Genomic DNA, 22,898 nt, shown 5'->3' with positions numbered 1-22,898 from the left:
CTATTATTACTGTCATTTATGTATCATTAATTATGCCAAAATCTCATCTTGTCTCATTCTTGTGGACCAACTTTTACCCCTCAGAGTTCACACTTTCTCTCATAGTCTAGTTTAAAGTTTAAAGTAGTTAAATCATTGACAAGACTGTACCAATTCAAGCAGTATTCATAGGTTCATGTGGTTTATTACATTATAAAATATATACTTTGCTATGTATAATGCATACACTATTGCAAAAAAATACAGTATACCTGTTGCAAATGCCAAAAATAACATTAAGAATGCGTTGTTAAAAATAACAGGAAATAGCTTTATCTGTAAACAATTCCTTGGGAGGAGGAAGGAAACACATCTGGATATACATCATTCTGGTACTGCTCTCTGTGAATCAACAAGGAAATCCTAAAGGTGAAATACACCAAAGCCTGCTGTAGCTGCAGAGGGGTTTAATCTCCACTGTCTACACATACAGCCTGTGAAGATAATACAGGACATACACTGAAAGTTCTGCAATTCAGCAGATGTAACTATTACATGAATTAGATATGAACAGTATAACTATATCAAACTATACATATCTATAATATAAGTTAATATGTGGTAAACATTTATCTTACATATTAACATGAAAGCAAAATAATAATTTGGAATCACCTTTATCTTTGGACAGTAACATTTTGATTCAGATAAAGAATAAATTATCCATCAACTATTGCTACTATCAACTGTTCACCAATCAGAGAGTAGAGGAAGCTAAAGGCCCCTCTGGGAGGCTCTCCTGAAAGGCTTCAGGCATTGATTCCATCTCAGTCGCAGAAATAGATTGGCTCAACTCTCTGAGTGAACTCTTGGTTATGTTGAGGCACGCACGTTTCAGAATATGGCGAACCTTTTTCCCCAAAAGCATGTATAGCACAGGGTTGATGCAGCTGTTAAAAAAGCCTAAGCTTGTTGCAAGAGGAAAGCCAGTCCTGAGTACTTCGTGAAGGTGTAACGATGAATGTATTGATAACTCCATTAGGCTAAAAATGTGGAAAGGTGCCCAGCAGAGAAAGAAAGCTAAAATAACTGCAGAGACTGTTTTGGTAAAGCTTGAGAATCGGACAGAGTGTTCAGATTGGTGCACTTTAATTGTGAGTAGAATGCCTGTGACACAGATTGCTGTGAATGGTAAGAGGAAGCCTACTGTTGTTCGTATGGCCACTATTACTATGTGCCAAACTGCTGCTAAGTGTCTGTCATGTGCATGGAAGTTGTTAAAGCACACCACTTTGTCATGTAAGAGCATAGTGTCCCGAAAAATCAACGCTGGACAACTGAGGGCCGCCGACACAACCCAAACACATCCACATACAAGCCACGCCCTCCTCACAGTTCGATGCCTCTGAGACCAATTTAGGTGTACTAGAGAAATATACCTATCTATGCTCAGGACTGTTAGAAAAAGCACGCTCGCATACATGTTCATCACAATCACAAATGAGTTGAGCTTACACATGACCGTTCCAAAGTCCCAGTGGAACTCCCTAAGGATGTAGTCAATGTACAGGGGTAGAAAAAGTACAAATATGAAGTCAGCCAGGGCTAAATTGAGTAGCCATATACTGTTGACAGTTTTCTTGCTTTTGCAGGATGTCACCCAGATGACAGTTCCGTTTCCAATCAGGCCCAGCACAAATGAAATTATGTAGATGATCACAGAGATAAGGTGCATGGTTTCTTTCTGCCGGTGACCAGTTTTCACATCGTCCATGTCGCCATACTCAACATAGTAATCGTACGTGTAGTTTTCATAGTCTTCATTGTGCTCCATTGTTCAAGTCTACTGCAAAAAAACACAGTAAAGTCAAAGTGTTGTAATGGTAATAAGTGCCATTCTTTTATTATTGCTGAGTAGGGATTGGTAGCAGCAGTTGTATCTAAAGCAACTGCACTGCAATATATGAATTAAGATAAGATAAGATAATCCTTTATTGTCCACACATGGGGAAATTTCATTGATACAACGCAGTAGATACAGAGGAAAAGGACAGATCACAGAATATAGGAAGTTTAAAAAAACACTCTCAATAGAAGAACTCTAATTAATAACAGTAGTGTAGGCGTATGTTCCAATATTTCTTTGCAGGTCAAATTTTATGCTTGATAATTAAAATGTGTCAAAAATATTTTTGCAATTTTACATGTTGTCAGGACTGTTCCTTATCTTTATTTGATTTTTTTTTACACAAGTAAAAGATTATCTTGCATTAATTCAAGTATAGGCGTTTTTATGGCTCAAAACAACCTTGAAAACTTAAAATTCTTTCAGTGAGCCTTTCCACAGTTCTGACCTGTAACTTGGCCTTGTGGTGTCACCTGCTTGTCTCCAGAATATAAATAAGTTGGTGTGAAATGACATGAATACTTTTACTTGCTCATCTCACCTCTGAAGTTTCTCTTTATCCTTAAACCATCCACTGGTGTGTGTGGTCAGCGATCATTCAGTCTTTGGAGCCAAGTTGGGACAGGGTGTGGTGAACGTAACTTCTGGAACATAGTGTCATCAACGATTAGGACCATGAGATGCACAGAGACCACCCTGTTATGAATCATTGCCTCAGTTTTGTGCGTACATGAAAAGGGTGTTCCAAAACTAGAAATTCTTATGTCAAAACTGAAGTCATGAAGGTCATTAAAATGAAACATTGTTTTATGGAAGTGAAAAAGACATTCCGTTAATTTTTAACACATGTAATCAGGGATGACTAACAACAAACACACTTTGGGGTAAACAGTCCAATTATGGCTTGCCGTGACTACGTTTATTTTTGGGCTTTAGTGGATAACATAATAACAACAACATTTTAAACTTGCAGCTTTGGAACTAAACATATGTTTATTAGCAGAAGTAGAGGCGACTTTATGGATGTAAATCTCACATCACTATGGATACACTAGCATCGATGCTGCTCACAATAGCTCTTTGTTTATTGTCTTACATTTGGAAGTAGACTAACTCTCAACTTGCACAAAAAAATGAAGTCATCTTTTTAGTTGAAAAAAGTCTTACCCAATAGGAAAGTTTGTCTTTAATTGCTTGGATAAAAGGCAGACTGGTGTAAAAAGACTACTATAGCTCCGTTAGATTAGCTCGGGAGCTGGGCTCGAGCTCTGTCGTGATTTCTCCTCTCGCCTGCGCAAGTATTGATGTGGCATGTGTGATCTTTCCGTGAGTCCGTCCAAACTAAACTTTGTTACGGGCTGCGCAGATGAACAGTAGGCGCGCCTGTCTGACGCGTCACACACGGGCCACAGGATGAAGAACCGTTATTGGTCGGCCGCCTGGAAAGAAGAATGCTTTCATTCAGAGGACGGAGCTGCAGCTTTTCATAACACCGGCGCAATCTGTCCCACGAGAGAAAAGGTTCAAAACGGGATATAGAGCTTTAAAAATGAATGCGTTTCAGATTTAAGATGAAGTTTACTTAAATGAACATATTAAGTTATAGGACCTATTGACTTAGACTCGTGGAAAAGACTTAAGACAGAAGTAAGTTTAACTGTATACTTTCTTTAAATAACTACAAAAGGCCATTTCTGATCCAAACACTATATGCAAATGACCTAAATGAAGGCTACGTTTCCACATCCACTGTAGCTTCTGTTTGTCACTCTAGTTTTCATTATTGTGGCTGTAGTTTCTTCTAATAAAGTGGTGTATGTCAGCAAATTCTGTTCTTTGGTGGCAAATATGTCCTAAGATCTTTAAAATGAATCGACATTTTGTACAACTGCCTGTGAAATTCAATGTAAACCTGTGAATCCAAAAGCCTATTATATATGTATAACATGACATGTTCATAATTATGTCAATTTCTGGGATATTTCTGCAATGGGAATGGTATCACTTTTTGAAACAAATTAAATAATATATATACAAAATGTTACTGTAAATTGTATATCACATTAGCCTTGCCTATTTATGAAAATAAGGCCTACTCTAATTCATCCAGGTCAACAAAACAACCAAGCATAAAAGGGACACTTTTATTTCTTAAAGCCTTAGGATGAAATAGGGACAGTGCATACGTAACATGTTACAAAAACAAGATAGAGAGTACATACAAACATTTTACATAGTCCTAAGGGTGTACTCCCATGTACTCTATATGTTCCATTTGGTCCAAAGTCAGTTTCTGTCATCCATTTTTTTGTAATGGGCTTTTCCCCTGCTGCCGGAGGAATGCTCCAAAAAGTATTCACGGTGAAGAGTTTAGAGACCCAGATGCCCAGATCAACAAATTCCTGTCAAATTTTGATGGAAGCTGCAGCATGGATTTTGTGCCTTTTGTGGTGAATGACTCGCCCATGTATAAGGTCAAAACAGCTGGAGGTTGTTTTGGAGAATGTGGGTAAGCTCGAGGAAGAGAAACCTAGTATGCAGGACTGCCTTAAAGAGCAGGAGGAGGTCAATCAACGCCACCAACAGAAACTTCAAGAAGAGAGGGACAAGGAAATTGAGAAAATGAAAGAGCAGAAAGCTGTTGACAGAGTTCAACGCTGTCCTTTTCCACCAAATTGTCCAAGTTGAGAAGATTAACCAAAGCCCTTTGACTGAGGGAGATCTGGAGGTGGTGAAAACTGCTCTTTACGATCTACAGGAACAACCAAAGCAAAATCATCAAGAGAATGCAGCCTACAGAAAGCATCTAGACATGGTTCAGTCTGAAAATGAAGGCTTAAAAAGTCCTATGATCCCTAAGGTGGTCATCAAGAAAGATCTCAAGCTGAAATTGATAGACGTCAACAGCTTCTCAACAACCTTCAAGAGGAAAACAAGAGACAGATTAGTGTTTGTCAGAGTAATAGTCAGCGTGTCATCAGGGTTGAAAGATGTGCAGGTTGCTTAGTCAGAGCAGATCAAGCGTTCTACAAGTGATCTAAGACTAGGAACAACACAGCATCCTCAGGCACCACATTACACGCAATATTTTTCCATTGAGTTTCATTATCCGGGTCATACCAGTACAGCAATGCTCTGATTTCAGTGGGTCTGTCAAGTGATCTTTAGTTCAAATTCTTGATGTATTGTTAAGAGCCCCAATATTTTGTATTAGTAAGTCATCTATTTGAAGCCTGTTTGGCACATAAACACTTGTTCATTCCATAAAATGTGACACAACATTACAGTACATTAAAAACAAACCTACAAGCCCACATCCTATCCAATCCTATCTCCACACCCCACACCACCATACAACTCACCCACCGACACAGGCACATGCACCCTCATAAAATACATAAAACATGCATACATTAATACAACATGCATGCATGCATTAAAATATATGAGGCTGAGCAGGCAGCAGAAAAGTAGCCGTCTGCACCAGGAGAAGAGGACAGTCTGCAGCCACAGGACAAGGAGAAGAGACGAGGCAGAGACCAAACCTACACCAGGGGCCCATGAGACATGACCACCTCTCCTAGTGCAGCGGGCTCCTCAGAGGAAACAATGGAGCTCCTAATAGACTAAAACTAATATTATTAAAAACGAAATAAAAGATTGGACATAAAAACGAAACTAGGTCATAAATACAATACATATCAAATTATAAGACTACAGTAAGTAAATAGAATAAATAGACAGAATAAATAAATATGTATGTATGTACACATTAAATACCTTTTATTATTATGACATCTTTAGCAAATGGCAAAAATAAATCATTTTAGATAAAGTTATAAATTAAGCTATAATTTATAATTTATTGCAAGAATCAAGGTTGAAAGTCAACACTTTTTTTATGGTATTTTTGGGCCTATTGTATTAGAAAAATAGCTTAATATACCTAATAACATTATCTTTAGCCTTTCAAAATAAGGCTAACAGGGTTGTAAGGAGTGACACTGCCAAGGCCGATAAAGAAGATGTATGAACATGAAAATGTATTTTCCTTTCCCTACCCTTGATATAGCCTATGGATAAAGCCCGGTCAGTCCAATAGTCATCATAAGATCCACTGCTACGGGGGGCATAGGTTGTCCTTTTAATGCATTGAGCTTCAGTGCACTCAGCCTTCCTCTTTACCGGATCGGGTCAATTGCTCTGTCTCCCGTGTGTCTGATCCATGGATGTATTATATTGGTCTGATCCGTGCCTTTGAAGTCACCTGCTCTGCTTCCTGTGGCCTGCCCGCTGCTGATGGGCTAAACGGGAAGTGGAGAGGCTATAGGGCGGGAGCGACAGAACATGTTTGGTTGAGGAATCAGTCTGCTGCTGCTGCTGTGGCCACCGCCTTCCTCTGCGCTCCGTCCCTTCCTCCTCCTCCTCCTCTTCCTCCTCCTCCTCCTCCTCCTCCTCCTCCTCCTCCTCCTCCTCCTCCTCCTCCTCCATCGCCTCCTCCAGCTCTGATCCAGCCCTCTATTGCAGCAGCAGCATCAGCACCACCAAGACCCGGTCCGTGGCTTTATCTGCCCGTGTGCGCGCGCTTCTATCCCGGGTTCCATGAAGAGAGTACCTCCCCACCACAATGGGCCGCGAGCTAACCATCGCCTTGACGTGTTGATATCGAGATATTCCAATTCTCAAATATGAATCATGCATTTGATATCTCTGGCCACTTTGCTCGTCAGCATCCATTCGCGTTGGCTGTGCCCATCACTAGCGTCATTCGGTACGTACTGCAACATAGCATGTTACCTTTGATCTTATCACATGTAATTACAGCCGACTATTAGAGTAAGATACTGGGCTGGGGGCTGTAGCTACTTGTATTCGCATTGGGCGATATGAAAGAGTGTATTATGTTCCTCAGACTGCGCATAGAGTCTGCGTGAGGATGCTGTGAGGCACACTCAATCATCTTTGTCCAGCTCCGTAGACCTTTCTCTTTGTAATATCTAAGTCCTATGTAAAGAGAAAAGGTCATCAGTATTCATACTGATCAAGTATTCTACACGAGGCAGACATCTGCGTCTAGTCATTGCGGCTGTTTAGATTGCATAATGAACACATTGTATGTCTTGCAGACTAACTATGAAAACACTTGAGAATTTATTAGACACTTGAATTGTGTGACTGACATTTTAGCTGAATCATGATCTAAAATGCATCCCAAATAAAGCAGGGCTCTCCGAAGAATGCTTGTATTTAATGTTGATAATGTCTTACAGTTTCTCAAGGAGCAGAGGACAAGGTTGAGAGGGACGCAGTGCTAACACTGCTGAAGCAACAGGCAACTGCAGCACCTGCTTCACACAACAAAACACACCATGCAGCAGAGCTTGTGATAACCTATCCCTCGCGCTTGGTATATTACCTGAATGAGGACTCTGAGAGTGCCTATCATGACTTGGATACAAAAGCCAAAAACCAAGTCACAGCAGGACAGGTGAGATAGCGGCTGTGTTTGATATCTCTGTGTCATGCTGTGAGCTTTGATGTCTTAAGTCTACATTGCCCTCCCTCATGCATAACCTTTTCCTCAGTGTGCTATGACACATAGCTTATGTATGCACTGGCTATTTGTGTCTTCAAAAATGGAAATGATTCTTTGATTTGTGCTGAAGATGGCATTTTAACTCGATTGTCCATTTGAGTACTGCCATGTCACTTTGATATAATGTCCACATCCGTTATTTGTGCAGTGTTGTGAATTCTAGACTAGAGGATTCTGCGCTCACAGCGCTGTAGTCTAAAGATGTTACACCATGACTGACTTTATTACTGTGTCTGTGTTCTTTACAGCTAGTCCACCTAGCCCAGGCCAGCTTTCAGTTAGAAGCTTTTGGCTCCAGTTTTGTCCTGGATCTATCATTAAACAAGTAAGAATTACACCACCTCTTAATTGACTACTTTAAATAAAGCACTAATTTTAAGACCTTATGTACGCGGATCTTTTGATTTATGTTATGGATATAATTTATTTTTTCATGGGAATAGCAGACTCCTTAACACTGATAGAACAACTGAGTACACAGTGTCCTTGTCTAAAAAGTCAAAACCATCGAGCTCTTGATGGTTCTTGATCTGTTTTGAGGTTCCATGTTCTCCACGTGTCTGTATAGGTTTCCTTCGGGTGCTACTGTTTCCCTTACCACTAAAACATAATAGACCTAAACTCCCCCGAAAACGTGATTCCAAATCTCAGTGGGACTTACTTGGTTAAACTGAAGAATAAAAAAACAAATAAAGACAAACTGCATTTAAAATGATCTGGGAAGCCATCATTGTGGTTAGCTTGAATTGCTTTGTGTTGAACTGAGTGAGATCACTGTCCTATCCATAGACACAGGGCTTATATTGATTTTCTCCCTCCTCATGATATATATATTAGCCACTCTACATAAGGGAAGGCACATGCACAAGGACATCAGAATTAGTTTCAACCCCCTAATGTGATTTAATACTCAGTCTGGAATATAGTAATTGAATTCTGTTAACATGGCTGAGTGCCCAGTGACTCAACTGTCATGGGAGATTTGGAAAGTTTGTAGTGGTAAGATACAGATACAGTTCTCCATCTGAACTGGCACCTTGACATTTGTTATGTAACCTTTACAAACACAACAAGATTATGTTAAAAACAAGCTGAGACTCTTTTGTCTATGATCTAATTTCATGTTTTTGATGTTCCACATGCAACACATGAAATGATCTTTATATGATTACGTGGAGGGTGTAGTGGGTAAGCGTTCTGCATCAGAGCAAAACGTAGCTGGTTTGATGCTTGTATACTGCTGTTTCCATGGGTAAGAGTTATTGTCCACCCAGTCCCAATGATGAGGCTGCAACAAAATGGCCATCCGGTGTTATGAAACAAAACAAAATCTAGCAATTGGATTACTTTGGCAACCCATGAAATGTAAATTGTATTTGCTTAAATTTAATTGGATCATTATGAGAGACATGACAGCCTAGACACAAACACGTCTGTCCTGTCTATCATTGTCACTTTCAGCATTGATAAGAGAAGTCTGAGGACACACCGATGTTATCGCGTTCAGGCGTTCAGGAGTGGTATGCTGCAAAACAAACAGCACCTCTGTGCATGAACAACAAACTGTGACCTTGACTCCAGCTGCGGCTTTTGTAGCTTATCTGTGAGATACATGAGCTAACTTCTGCATGAGCCTGTTTGAGTGAGAATATAGGGTTTGAATTCTGCTTAGTGGCAAAACTCTGACAAGGCTTATCTAAATATAAAGACCCAATGGATGCTTCTTTTATGTTAAACCTTTAACAAAACTAGGGAGCAACCTGCAACTATTAAATAATTGTTTTTCAGCTATGTTGCAGTCAGTGGTTTTGATGCTTTGACTGTTCGCAATCCTGCCAAGGATAAAAAAGAAATACACATTAATTGTGGAAAAGGTATATAAAAACATTGTCCAATGAAATCATTTTAGGTCAACAACATGATCAACATTGGCAACAACTGCAGTATGTGACTAACACACATATAAACGCCTAGTGTGTCAGAGCATGGCTGGATACTGCACTAGCAATATATGGGCTGCTTTAATGTTTAGTAAATTGTATCTTCTTTCTAGTTTTAACCAGACCTATAACTTTATTGTAGGTAACTGAAGAGAAGAACACACTTTACCTTGTGTAGTGCAGGCCCTTTCACACCCACACACTTGTACAAAGACAGATAAACTCCGATAGGCCACTCGGCTCTCCCTGCCTCATGCGGCTAAAAATAGCCCTCACTTGGAGACCTCCCATCCTATGACCAGCAACTCATAATGCTACACACTTCCTCCACATATGCTGCTGAGCATCACTCCAAATGTCAGTGCATCTCCAGCATCATAGTTAGACTTTGTGCTCTCAAAGTTCTATTCTATTAAATTAACTATTTGGTTTAGCTTGTATTCTTTTTATAGCCAGAGACGCTGAGTCAGACATCTGGAAAACTGTTCAAGGTGAAACTAGAAGGCCTTTACAATCACATAACACTTTTTAGCTTCATTGTCTGATCTTGCATTTACTTCGATTTCTTATCATTACATTTGTCCAGACAGTTTCTGAATGATTAGGGAGAAAATAACAAAAATGCTCTTTATTAAGATAATTACTGTATTGTTTGTGTGTTTATCCTGTGAAATCACTGAACTCTGTTTTTATGGCTCTAGTGCAGAGTAATCCAGCCACAGTGACAATTGGGTATCTCTGTTCACCAAATGCATCTCAACTGTTTAAAATGAGTTTGTCTTACCTCAATATGCTTGTCTAACTTGCGTGCATATTTGTTGCATTTCAGTGATTTGTTATCTTCAGATTATGTGGAGATTCACTTTGAAGATGGAAAACCAGTCAAAACAAAGGTAAGATTTCTTCTGATTAAACAGTAGACAATTTTTAGATACGTAAAAATATATTTGGGATATATCCAGTTAGATTTGACTCATGTGCATTGCTTGATAAGTGGAGGAAGGATTCTTTAAAAAACAAAGTAAAGATGACAGAGAGGGAATTAGAGCCTCTTACTGTTGTTGCTGCTGATTCAGGCAGAGGGCTGGGTTGGCATTGCTGGAGCTGAATCAGCAGGGTTTTTCTCCCCTGCAGCCTCCTGCTGGAGCTGTGGTCATGTGACAGCAGGAGGGAGGGATGCTCGACCAGAGGAGAGAAAGTACTCTGCAGTGTGGAGGATGGCTGGAGTGGAAAAGAGTTAGGATGTCCTCTGCTCACCCTGGGCTGAGTAACATATAGTGGGAGGACTCACTTTGTAACACATTAACTCATATAGTTTTAATAAGCCTGTGATGAGGTCCCCCATAGACCCCCATAACACATCTACTACACATGCAGCTGTGGTACAAGCTGTCTGTAATCCTTGGGGTTGAAAATTGTGATCTGTATGCAATGTATTGTGCTGCTTTGAAGCTGCATCAGCACTGTTCCTCTCCTCAGGGTGGTGAGCACTGCTACTACCACGGTCAGGTGAGAGGGAAAGATAACTCCTATGTGGCCTTATCTACCTGCAACGGGCTGCAGTAAGTTTTGTGCTAAGCAAATGCACTGTATATGGTTGTCTTCCTCTGCTGTTACGGTCCAAATGACAATCCCTTTGTTTCTTAACAGTGGGATGTTTGACGATGGAGACTTCATGTATCTAATAGAGCCCTTAAACCAGACCACTTTACCTGTAAGTATTATTATAGTAAATCTATTACTAAGAAGAGGATTGTTGGTAAATTCCATAGTTAAAACTTATTGTTTTTTTCTAGTTAGCAATTCATTTTTCACCCCAAATATTCTAATGCATTTGGGCAGAAACCTTGAGCAATCTCATCCAATACTCTATGCCAAACCCAATAAAAAATATGTTTTTCTTTTATAATGAACATTTTATCACCAGCCCCTGCACATTTCAGTTCCTCAGGAGTCCCATATCAGCAGCTGGTCTCTTTTTGCAGGATACAGCTGCAAGGCCTCACACAGTAAAACGAACCACCTCCCTTCGATGGAACAATGCTTCAGATGAACAGGGTAAACTTTCCCCGGCTCTGCATTATCATAGATCACTCCTCCAAGTGCCCCACACCCCTCACTCTTACCACCGCTCTCTATGCACTGACATCACCAGCACTTGATTGAGGTCAACACCTACAGTTTGTCATTGCTATAGCTGTGCATTTACTCTTTTACGTTCATGTGACAGGACAGTTTTAATGCGTCCTTGGTGATTTGACCCTTCGACAATGTGCTCTGTAAAATTTCCCATTTTATTGGGACCACCAAGACACTTAGAGCTAACTCACTTTGCACCAGTAACTGACAAAACTGTCCATGAGATCATCACCAGTCTGAGTTCATTTACATGCTGCCTTGATGTGTTACCCACCAAATTTCTAAAGTCTGTGCTGAACAGTTTGTTAGCACCATTCACTCACATAGTTAACATGTCGCTTCAATCTGGAACATTCCCAATGTCTTTGAAAACTGCGGTCATAAAGCCTCTCCTAAAGAAGAGCAGTCTTGATGCCGCAGTACTGAGTCATTACCGGCCCATCTCTAATCTGCCATTTTGGGGCAAAGTCCTTGAAAAGGTTGTTTACCAACAGCTCACAGATTTCCTCTTAATAAACAACTCATTTGATGTTTTTCAGTCAGGTTTTAGACCTCATCACAGCACTGAGACTGCTCTTGTCAAGGTGACAAATGACATCCGCCTGAACACTGACACGGGCAAAGCCTCAGTCTTAATTCTGTTAGATCTGAGTGCTGCTTTTGACACTGTCGATCATGGGATCCTCTTACAGAGACTAGAGGACTGGGTGGGCATCACTGGCACTGCCCTAAACTGGTTAAGGTCCTATCTGGAAGACAGGAAGTACTTTGTTGAAATTGGTAGCTGTGTCTCAGACCACATGACCCTGACCTGTGGAGTGCCCCAAGGGTCAGTCCTGGGTCCCCTTCTGTTCAACCTCTACATGCTGCCGTTGGGTCAGTTGATACGCAGTGAAAATGTGTCCTATCACAATTATGCAGACGACACTCAGATCTATGTTTCACTATCGGCAGGTGACTATGGACCAGTAGATTCACTCTGTCACTGCATCCAACAGATCAGTGTGTGGATGCAAAACAGCTTTCTCCAGCTGAACTCAGACAAGACTGAAATAATCGTTTTTGGCCCACAGAAACAAAGAGAAAGTGTTAGCGGTCACCTCCAGAGTCTCGCTCTAAAACCTACAAACCAAATTAGAAATCTGGGGGTAATAATGGACTCAGACTTGAACTTTAATAGCCACGTCAAATCAATAACATCAGCAGCTTTTTACCATCTAAAAAACATTGCCAAAATCAAAAATATAGTGTCAAAACCAGATTTAGAGAGACTTATCCATGCGTTTGTCTCCAGTAGATTAGACTACTGTAACGGCCTGCTCACTGGCCTCTCCAAACGAGTTGTAAAACAGCTGCAGTACATCCAGAACGCTGCTGCTCGGGTCCTGACTAGAACCAGGAAGTATGATCACATTAGTCCTGTTCTCAGGTCTCTGCACTGGCTCCCTGTGGCTCAGAGAATAGACTTTAAAGCAGCTCTGCTTGTGTACAAGTCTCTCCATGGCCTAGCACCAAAGTACATCTTGGATATGTTAGTGCCATATGAACCATCTCGGACTCTGAGGACCTCAGGGACCGGCCTCCTGCTGGTGCCCAGAGTCAGGACTAAACATGGGGAATCTGCGTTTCAGTTTTATGCAGCTAAAACCTGGAACAGTCTTCCTGAAGATGTGAGACAGGCTTCTACTCTGACAAAGTTCAAATCTAAGCTAAAAACTGTTTTGTTTAGCTGCGCATATGACTGAAAGGATTTTTTCTTTGCACTCTTCTCTTTTGTTTGTGATTTTATTAGTTTAGACAATCAGTTGGATTGATAATTTTGTATTTAGTTTTTATTGTATTTCTGTTTCTGTAATTTCTTTGTGATTTGAATGCATTTTTCCTGCTGTGTGAAGCACTTTGAATTGCCTTGTGTATGAAATGTGCTCTACAAATAAACTTGCCTTGCCTTGCCTTGCCATTGTTATGCAGTCATTGTGTGTTGTTTTGCAGTTGACGAGGAACAGCTTTTCTCAGAGCTGGATGACTTGTCCTGGCTTAAGCGAAGGAAAAAGCGCGCTGTAAGACACAAGTTTTGCTTTACTCTTTAAAAACGAATCTATGATAATGTCTAAATACTAAATAATGTCTGTTAATGTTTGTGTGACAGATGCCTCGAAATATCTTTGAAGAGATGAAGTATTTGGAGCTTATGATTGTCAGCGATCACAGCATGGTGCTCTTTAATTATTATTTAAGTTTATGGCATGTATTGCTTCAGCTTATGTCTGCTTTGCTTTCTGTTTCCCTTTGTAGCACAAGAGACATAGGAACAAGCAGCATACAAGAAACTTTGCAAAGTCTGTTGTCAATATTGTGGATGCTGTGAGTATTTTGTATATTGTCACAATGTATTTGTGTAGCTTATGTGTAATGCTATGCTGCCTTGTATGGCATATGTTGTAAGACTTTATTTTAATATTGTGACATTAGACATGATTTACCCCCTTATTTCATTGCACTGCTAAACATAAAAAGTAAATTCCTTTTGCCAAAAGGTTTATTATATTTCTCATGTTCCCTGTGTGTGTATTTCTCACTACTTCATTCTGATAATTCCTCGCTTTTCCCCCTCCCTTCTGTTTTTTGTCCTTCTATGTCAATGGCAGATCTTCAAAGAACAACTTCACACACGTGTGGTGCTCATTGCTGTGGAGATCTGGACAGACAAGGATCAGATTCCAATCAGTGTGAGGCCACTGGAAATGCTCCGAGATTTCGCCAAGTACAGACAACAAAGCATCAAACACCATGCAGATACTGTGCACTTGTTCTCGTAAGATATGACTGCATCCTCTGCCATGTTGGGTTAATTATCCCCACAAACATCTTTTAGAAAATCTAATCATGACTTTATTCTTTTTACTTCAAATGTATCTAGAAATGTGACGTTCCACTATCGCAGAAGCAGTGCGGCCTATTTTGGGGGCATGTGTTCTGTCAGCCGTGGAGTAGGGGTCAACGAGGTCAGTTCTGCTTAATATTGTCATTTGCGTGATTGTGTATGACAATAATTATTCTTCTGCTTGTTTGTAGTATGGCACCACATGGTCTATGGCAACATCGCTCTCTCAGAGTTTGGCTCAGAATCTTGCCATTCAGTGGGACCCAGCGAACAAAAGAAGTACACATCACACTTGCATCACACACAATTTTCATACAAACAAAAATTATGTGAATCTAAGAACCTAGCGATTCACAATTAAACCAAACTATTATTTTGAATGAGAAAAAGTCTTTGAAATAAAACAGGAAGCTGAAACCTATGAACAGGATGTTTTAGATGGTAGTACACCTTGTTTGGGAAGGTTTTCCCAGCTTTAAAAAAAAAAAAAAAAAAAATCAATTAGCAGCAATATTGACGCGTAAATAACTGCCCTATCAACATAGTTTGAAACATTCTGTACTGTGCTACAAACACAAGCCAACAATTAGCCTAGAACAACTGTGTTTATATTTTGTTTATTGATAAGATCCTCATCAGCACAAACAATCTATTTCTATTCTTCCTGGGGTCCAATTTGAATACATTTATGCCCATTTTTTTTGTTAACATTTCATTACTTAAATGTACGTACATTTTACAAAATTAGTTTGATGCAAACTTTACTATACCTACATGGCAACTTCTAATTACTGGTAACTAAATGTTGGACTTTTTTGCTGTCTGTTTGCAGAGGAATGTGGTTGTGCTGATTCGTGGAGCGGCTGCCTCATGGAAGACACTGGGTAAGACTCTGACATAGTGATAAAAGCAGGAAACTTACTTCACTCGATACATTAAGTCCAAGTGAAGGTTAAGAGATACATAAATGATTGAACAAAGGCTTACAGTATATAGATTGTATATGGCGCATTTCCATACACAATTACTGTCTGCTATTTAAAGATGCAGAAAGCACTCTAAATAGTCTATCTTAGAATGATGGTGATTTTTTAAAATGTATACCAAAACATATTATTTCCATTCTCATTCTTTACTTCCCAGAGTTCAGCATTCAAGGAAATTTTCCAAATGCAGCATCTCTGACTACAAGGATTTTCTATTAAAAGGTGGAGGGTCGTGTCTTTTTAACAGGCCAAACAAGGTGACATGCTGCCTGTGCTTTCTTTCACTCTACATCATCAAGAATCAGTTTGTCCTTCACATTCCTTTGGTTTTCTCTGGCAGCTATTTGAACCGACTGAATGTGGGAACGGATTTGTTGAAGTAGGAGAGGATTGTGACTGCGGAGGGAGAGCTGTAAGTTACTAATGATTATGTTTTCATAATTCATAATGTGCCAATACCTCCTCCAATCTGGGACTCTTGCATACTGCACTTAGACGTTAAAGGATCAATGCATTGAAAGATTAATAAGCGGTAAGTGCTCTCGCTTCACAGTAAGAAGGTCCCGGGATCAATTCCCGATCCCTCATGGAGCCTTTCTCTGTGGAGTTTGCATTCTCTCCCTGTGTGTGGGTAGATTTCCTCCGGGTGCTCTGGTTTCCCCAACCCATAAAACATGTAGGCTCCTCCCCTCAGGGGCCAGGACTCCCCTGCAAAAGTCCCCTCAGTGGAACTTTCCTGGTTAGGACAATACATTTTATATTTTTTAGCAAACTCATCCATTTTACCAATATCATCATATATAATAGAATGTTCTCTCAACAACATTGTGTTTGAAACTATAGAAAACACGTTTCTTTCTACTTTCTGCCCCTTTTCTCTACTGAAATCTGTTGTGACGCATTATTTGTGCTCATTTACAGGAGTGCTACAAAGAATGCTGCAAGAAATGTTCTCTGGCAAATGGGGCACATTGTAGCGACGGGCCATGCTGCAACAGCACCTGTCTGGTATGAACCTTTGAAAGTTTACAGCTTTAGCTGAACACAACACCAGTTAAATTTGGCCACCAAACCAACCTAGTTTCTCTTTTCTAGTTTCTTCCTCGAGGCTACAGTTGCCGTTATGCCGTGAATGACTGTGACATTTCAGAGACCTGTTCTGGGGACTCTGGACAGGTCACTTTTTATTTAAAATGTTATTACATTTTGTTTGTATTGTGTAAATTGTTATCTGGAATCTTAGTCACTTTTTATTTAAAATGTTATTACATTTTGTTTGTATTGTGTAAATTGTTATCTGGAATCTTATTATTGTCTGCAGTGCCCTCCCAACCTCCATAAACAAGATGGTTACCTCTGTCAGGTCAGCCAGGTAAGAATACTGTAGATCTTAAGTTGAATGTGAACTATTTACACTATGTTCCATGTGTATGTGCTCCTTCTCAGGGCCGTTGTTACAATGGAGAGTGCAAGACCAGAGAGAATCAATGTAAATATATCTGGGGTCCTAGTAAGTGTCTGTTTTACAATGACCTAATTACAGAGCACATGTTTAGGATTGTACTGCACATATCCTGTGTATTTCTTTTTAATTTAGAGGCCGGAGGCTCAGAGAAATTCTGCTATGAGAAGCTCAACACTGAGGGCACAGAGAAAGGCAACTGTGGGAGAGATGGAGACAAGTGGATCCAGTGTAGCAAGCAGTTAGTTTGGCTTTAAAATATCTATATTATATAAATATCAATACAAATATCATTAAAAATAAGAATAACATCTTTAGAGTAATACTATAGTCCCTTCCATAGTTGTAATCTTGCTAATTGTGTTACAGTGACGTTTTTTGTGGGTACCTTTTGTGTTCCAACATTGGACGCAATCCCCGCATTGGCATGATGAAAGGAGAAATTACCCCCACAACCTTTAACCATCAAGGCAAGCTGGTAGACTGCAGGTAAACATGTGTGTGTTGGGGAAAGCATGGGCTCCTTTTACTTTATAATCATTGTCATTTCTTCATCTCTTGTTCTACAGCGGCGGCCATGTTCTCTTAGATGATGACACCGACTTAGGATACGTGGAGGATGGCACTCTCTGTGGGCCGTCAATGATGTGCCTTGACCATAAATGTCTCCCCATCCAGTCCCTGAACATGAGCACCTGCCCCTCTGGACCTAACGGACAGGTGTGCTCCACCCATGGGGTAAGTCCACATACATGTACTCAAATCCCTTCTAAATAAAAAAAATAATCAACTCATGATAGCCTGTTTTTTGCCTCACCAATTCTTAAAAAGGACAGCATATAAACTACGTCATTATAGCACTTCTCTTGTTATTCTCTTTGAAATGTTAAGTTTATTACTTGCACAACAAAAACAAAATACTGCAAAATATGTATGGCAACTCATATTTGATCTTTGTTGTATGCAGGTGTGCAACAATGAAGCTACATGCACTTGTGATGCCACGTGGGCAGGAACAGACTGTAGCATGCCTGATCCACCCAAAGAGACTAAGGCCACTCAGGACGAAGGACCCAAGGGTTGGTTTTATATCTTTGACAAGTTGTATCATTTTACTGACTCTATTTATGATTTGATATTAGTGCCTTAAAATGCAGCTTAAGATTGCACGGCATATCAAAGATGTGATGAAAGTGTAATAAGTTAAATCTTTGAATCTTTTTACTGTCAATTTTTTGGCAATTTCTAAAACATAATTTGATGAAAGCACTTCCAAATTATTAGTTTGTTACAGTATATGGTCAGAGAGACTTCACTAACTGGAGCAGATTTGGAGGTACGAGGAAGTGGTTATAGGGGGCACAGAAGCCTGCTGTTTTTGTTTTGACCAGGTGGTAATAATGCTGCTTTTCCCTCTGCACAGTGAGCGTGGCCACTAACAGGCTGATAGGGGCAGTAGCAGGGACCATTCTGGCCCTGGGGGTGATATTTGGAGGCACAGGGTGGGGAATAGAGTAAGCATTTTAACCCTTTCACAGCTCTTCCTCTCATAGTGGTGCCTCAGTGTGCGGGCGGTCTCGTGGGCCGGCCTGAGCCCGTGTGTCCCGGTGGCTTTGTGTTTACTCGTGTGTGTCGGTGATGACCATATAACTGTTGTTATTGGATGTTGTCGGTGTTGTGTGATTGATGGATTCCTCCTCCTTCCCTCTTGCTCACTTCCTGTTGTTCTGCATTACAACAAGCGTCTCTCTTCATCTTCTTCTCCCCTTTTCTTCCTCTTATTCTTAGTCATTATGTTGTTGCTCCTATGATCCTCTCCTTTCTGGGGCATGTGGGGCATTGAGATAGATGTTAGTCTTGAGACGTGTCCAGAGTGACCTGGCTTGTCAGTCAGTGGTAGGCTGTGTGGTGACTGGGACCCTAAAATATGTATCTTCACCATTCATACTGTGGGTATCATTTACATACATCATCTGTTAAAGTGTTAAATTTTCCGGTGGTCTAGCCTTCTGCACAATAATATAAATATCACTATGCACTACCTCAACTGACACCAGATAAATGTACTGTAACTGGGTTTTTGCATCATTTCCTTGATTTATAACTTGGGTCTGAAAAGCATGCCAAATTCACAATCAGTCATTCTTTTGTAATAGTATACTATGGTATGTTCTTGTTCCATGTTAAATCATCATTGTACAGTTACATGTCATTAATAACACCAAGTGAGTGCACAAACTCATGTCTTTTTCCCCATAACCCTTTACAGGTCCTAGTGCCACCAATCTTATAATAGGCTCCATCGCCGGAGCCATCCTTGTGGCTGCCATAGTGCTGGGGGGGACTGGATGGGGCTTTAAGTAAGCAACACTTCGCATGCCTCTCCTGCTCTAACTCTAGCATCCCTGCTGCTTCTAGACACAGGGTTTGAGCTCCTGCTACCGAATTCAAGCCTTGGGCTGGACGAGATGCAATCCTGCTCTTTTTTACCTGCACATTAACAGTACATATCTGGCATTCATCCACTGTGTGTGGCTGTTTTTTTATTTAGACTAAGATGTGTTGGAAGAAACCTCCACATCATGTGGGGCTTGTCTCTGAATCTGTAGCAGGAACTCAAACTGATTGGACGGTCTCAATGTTTGATGTACATGTACAATGAGGGATCAGAAATTTAAATGAGAGTGGAGTCAAATGTTTCAGATTCTCTCTCAGTAACACACTGCATAGAGTTTGTTAATAGTAAAGTACTCTTTGTACAGGAGCTTAATATAATAAGATCCAATCAATGACTAATTAGCCTGCTGTCTTGAGCAACAGGGGTGTTAACTTGGACCTTAATAGGCCTAAGCTTTAAATTAATTATCCAATCCTGCAGCCACCAAAGCATGCCAGGTAGCAAAGCATCATGCAAGACAATGAGCAAATATCTGAAGACATTCTGCATGTTGACTTGTTTGATTTGGAGGAGGCCAGTTCATTGCACAAAGGCTGATCACAGGTCCCATTGTTGTCATGCTCTCATCACATCCATCACTTTTCTCTCAATCCGTCAGTGTTTGAGGGTGAGACTTTAAATGGAGTGGTTAAGGGCTGCAGAGGCAGAAGTCAGGACCTTTTTGTTGGCAGCCTTTGTGCCATGGCTGGCCACATCCACCTGGATTCCCAGGCTCCGCCCTAGTGCAGAGCAGGACTCTCGGACCTGCCCACACCAGCTGCCATTGCTGCCTGCTTCACAGACCTGGTACAGACACGGCGCATTGCACTGCATGAATCATAGCAATAGTGCCACCTCCAAATGGCCTACTATTGGAACAGATGCATGAGAGAGTGACAAGGCCCCACAACAAGCCACAGTACGGGGAGGTTACGCATCACTCCTGGTGTTGTACATGTCGTCCCAATGTTGTGGTTTCTGCTGCCGTCACTGTAGTCATCCTCTGTGTGCTTGTCTCCTCTCTTCCTCTATACAGTAAATTTGTGTTAGTTCTTTCCTCCCAGCTGGTTATGTTTTGAGTGGAACTAATGTCTTTTCCATCAAAACGGGTAACAAAACACGTCTCTTCACTTTGTCTCCTCATTGCATGCACAAATTAGATTCCAAGAAGGCAATTGGAGATATTTGTCATCACCAGATTAAAATAATCTATGAATACAAATTCAATTAGTTTCCAAAATAGTTGCCTTTAAAAGTTGAAATGCTCCCACTGCCTTGTTGTCAGTATTTTCCAAGCCAACATGGACCAACCTTCCTCACTTCAGTGTCTTTAGTATTTTTGTTGTTTTATGTCATAATTTGTGTCCAAACTGAAGATGTGAGTTCGGTAGCTTGTCCAGGTTGCACTTAATGTGTTACATGCATACACAAAACTGACGCTAACCATTTTCTCTTGTCTTGCCCGAAGAAATGTGAAGAAACGACGGTACGACCCCAATGCCTCAGCCATTTAACCTAAGGAGAGTTGGCAATCACAGATGGACTCTTCCAAGGCTTCTTCAGTTGGTAACCTGACTGCTGGACTGCACTTATTGCTGCTGATCTTTGGCATTAGATTTACTTGAAAAAATTAAATAAAACATAGTAGACGTTTTAACAAATTCCATTGTAGAACTATAGAAATACAGCCTTTTCAAAATAACCCCACCCATTTCTCAAGCTGCCCCCTGACCCATATCTAGAGACAGATCCTCTTCCATCCTTAAGTGCCAGTGCAGGCGTTCAGGCGGAAGCCACACCACTCTCTTACCTGGCATGATAATCCGCACAAAGTATGCTGCTTGCTGGTGCCCTGGCATGAGGAGCCCAGTTAGCGGGGCTTTGCATGGCTATGAAAGCTACGACTATTTATACAGCAAAAAACAACATACTGAAGTTAATAAGTTCCAGTGCGGAATAGCCTTTGTGAAACCCTGTGGAAACTGGGTGAGGCTCCTGAGGTTATTTTAAGGAGCTTGGTGCATGAGAGGGCCCAAGAGGGTGGTGCAGTGCACATAGTCAACACACACATCCTATAGTGTACGTACAGGAAGAGTTTGGGATCGGCAGCATATTCAACAAGGACATCAGTCACTTTTGTTTAATAAAATTCTAGCATGTTGTACTGTATAGCGGGTGTTATGGACCAAATAGTATTATAAAACAATGAATAATAATACTAATAAATTCAACTTGCCATGACCGTTGAGAAAGAGCAAATGTTACCTGTAAAGCTAATCTTAAAGCTGAAAACATGTCTGGTTACTGCTACAAACCCTGTACCCTCAAGCAGTAACTGCAAAGCCAAAGAAGTAATCTCCTGAACTAATGGATGTTGCTGCACACAGAGCAATTTCCCTCTGTCTGCAGCCAGCAGTGCCTCATGCTGGGGTGTGAAGTCTGTCCACTAACCATTTCCTCAACACCCACTATACTGGCTTTGCCCTCGCTTTCATAACATTTTAGTTCGAGTTCAGCTTTACTGGTTACGCTGCATGCTTTCACTATAGTGGGCTTATAATTCTGTATGGGAGTCCACTCAAATCTGCAACAAAATACTCTACAAAAGATAAGTGCATGACAACAAGAAAACATTTAAACTTTTATTTACTATGCAAAGAGAGATATTGCACAAATGTATCGTAATAACAATTTCAATATAAACAAGGATTTACAAAGTCCTTTGCAATTTTTGTATTTGGCCATGTCATATGTCTCATTTCATGATGCTTAAACGCCCTACAAATAAAAGTTGTTTTTTTAAAATTCTAATAATACAAGCGAGCACCCTTTACATATGAAACATGTTTATGTGACGGTCATTGTTTTACCTAATACTGTATGACTCACACACATGTGCACACACGCACAGACACACACTGTATGGTGCCTGTACTTACTGAGGCCCAGTTTCCTCGAGCAGGGCTTCTCTTAGTCCAGCTGACAGGTGGTGTGCTCCTGGTGCTGCTCTAGCACTGGCATCAGTGTAACCTCCATGATGTCACTGTCTTTGTGTCTCACTGCATCATGTACAGTTGGACTGGCGAATAAACAACAGACATAGTTTGTCTCTGCATTTCTTTTGTCATTGTATTTTTTTGGGGAGTCAAACAATGATGTTCAATAAAGCAATTTTATTTAACAAAACCTATGGTCTTATTTTTTTGTCTCGATCAAAAAGACAAGCCTTAATTTCACTGTGTATCTGAGTAGATAGATACATTTTTCTGCGTGCCTCAAGAGAACCCATTTGACCAAAAGTATCCTGACAATTCAAGCAAACATGCTATTGTAGATAATCATTATTCAGTACATTAACATTACATAAAAAGCATAGCGATACCAATTGATTTACTTAAACTCCTTAAGGAAACTTCAAGAATTTTTTTACTGTACTGCCTATTTTTTAGGGAGTGTACAGAGCTGCGGCGCGTGGCCAAAACTGCTAGGCTATTTTGTGCCGCGGCTCCTGAAACTGCTGGGCTATGTGACCGCGCCGGGTTAGACCGCGCCGGGTTAGGGTCAGGGTC

The 22,898-nt window shown here is 40.6% G+C and overlaps 2 protein-coding genes across 8 annotated transcripts; one reads left to right on the top strand and one right to left on the bottom strand.

Moving 5' to 3' along the window:
* Positions 1–278: 278 nt before the first annotated feature.
* cmklr2 (chemerin chemokine-like receptor 2) lies at positions 279–2,554 on the bottom strand. 2 transcript variants are annotated; one of them, XM_072444508.1, is made up of 2 exons: positions 2,427–2,554; positions 279–1,825 (listed from the first exon to the last, which is right to left on the bottom strand). In XM_072444508.1, exon 2 carries the CDS (start codon positions 1,811–1,813, stop codon positions 737–739), a length of 1,077 nt encoding a protein of 358 aa, XP_072300609.1. In that variant the 5' UTR covers positions 1,814–1,825; positions 2,427–2,554; the 3' UTR covers positions 279–736. The 2 variants fall into 2 exon arrangements, with proteins under 2 accessions (XP_072300609.1, XP_072300610.1); XM_072444509.1 differs by having other exon boundaries at positions 279–1,822.
* A 3,809-nt stretch (positions 2,555–6,363) lies between these two features.
* adam23b (ADAM metallopeptidase domain 23b) lies at positions 6,364–20,969 on the top strand. Of its 6 annotated transcripts, XR_011926868.1 has the most exons (28): positions 6,364–6,656; positions 7,156–7,373; positions 7,730–7,806; positions 10,251–10,314; positions 10,901–10,983; positions 11,072–11,135; positions 11,407–11,479; positions 13,553–13,620; positions 13,710–13,775; positions 13,856–13,924; positions 14,209–14,375; positions 14,481–14,565; positions 14,636–14,723; positions 15,277–15,328; positions 15,588–15,687; positions 15,771–15,842; positions 16,352–16,438; positions 16,526–16,606; positions 16,752–16,802; positions 16,877–16,940; positions 17,028–17,133; positions 17,262–17,381; positions 17,462–17,630; positions 17,860–17,971; positions 18,316–18,406; positions 19,162–19,252; positions 19,949–20,136; positions 20,798–20,969. XR_011926868.1 is itself a non-coding variant. In XM_072444501.1 (26 exons), the coding sequence occupies exons 1-26, from the start codon at positions 6,581–6,583 to the stop codon at positions 20,841–20,843; spliced, it is 2,349 nt and encodes a 782-aa protein (XP_072300602.1). In that variant the 5' UTR covers positions 6,364–6,580; the 3' UTR covers positions 20,844–20,969. The 6 variants fall into 6 exon arrangements, 3 of the variants coding, with proteins under 3 accessions (XP_072300602.1, XP_072300603.1, XP_072300604.1); XR_011926867.1 differs by lacking the exon at positions 18,316–18,406; XR_011926869.1 differs by lacking the exon at positions 19,949–20,136.
* Positions 20,970–22,898: the final 1,929 nt, after the last annotated feature.

The sequence above is a fragment of the Eucyclogobius newberryi genome, unplaced genomic scaffold, assembly GCF_026437365.1.
Source record: "Eucyclogobius newberryi isolate DKJ021-1_F unplaced genomic scaffold, fEucNew1.0.hap1 SCAF_14, whole genome shotgun sequence".
NCBI classification, from domain to species: domain Eukaryota; kingdom Metazoa; phylum Chordata; class Actinopteri; order Gobiiformes; family Gobiidae; genus Eucyclogobius; species Eucyclogobius newberryi.
Note: the sequence above shows the minus strand (reverse complement) of the source record. Positions and strands in the feature narration are given on the sequence as shown.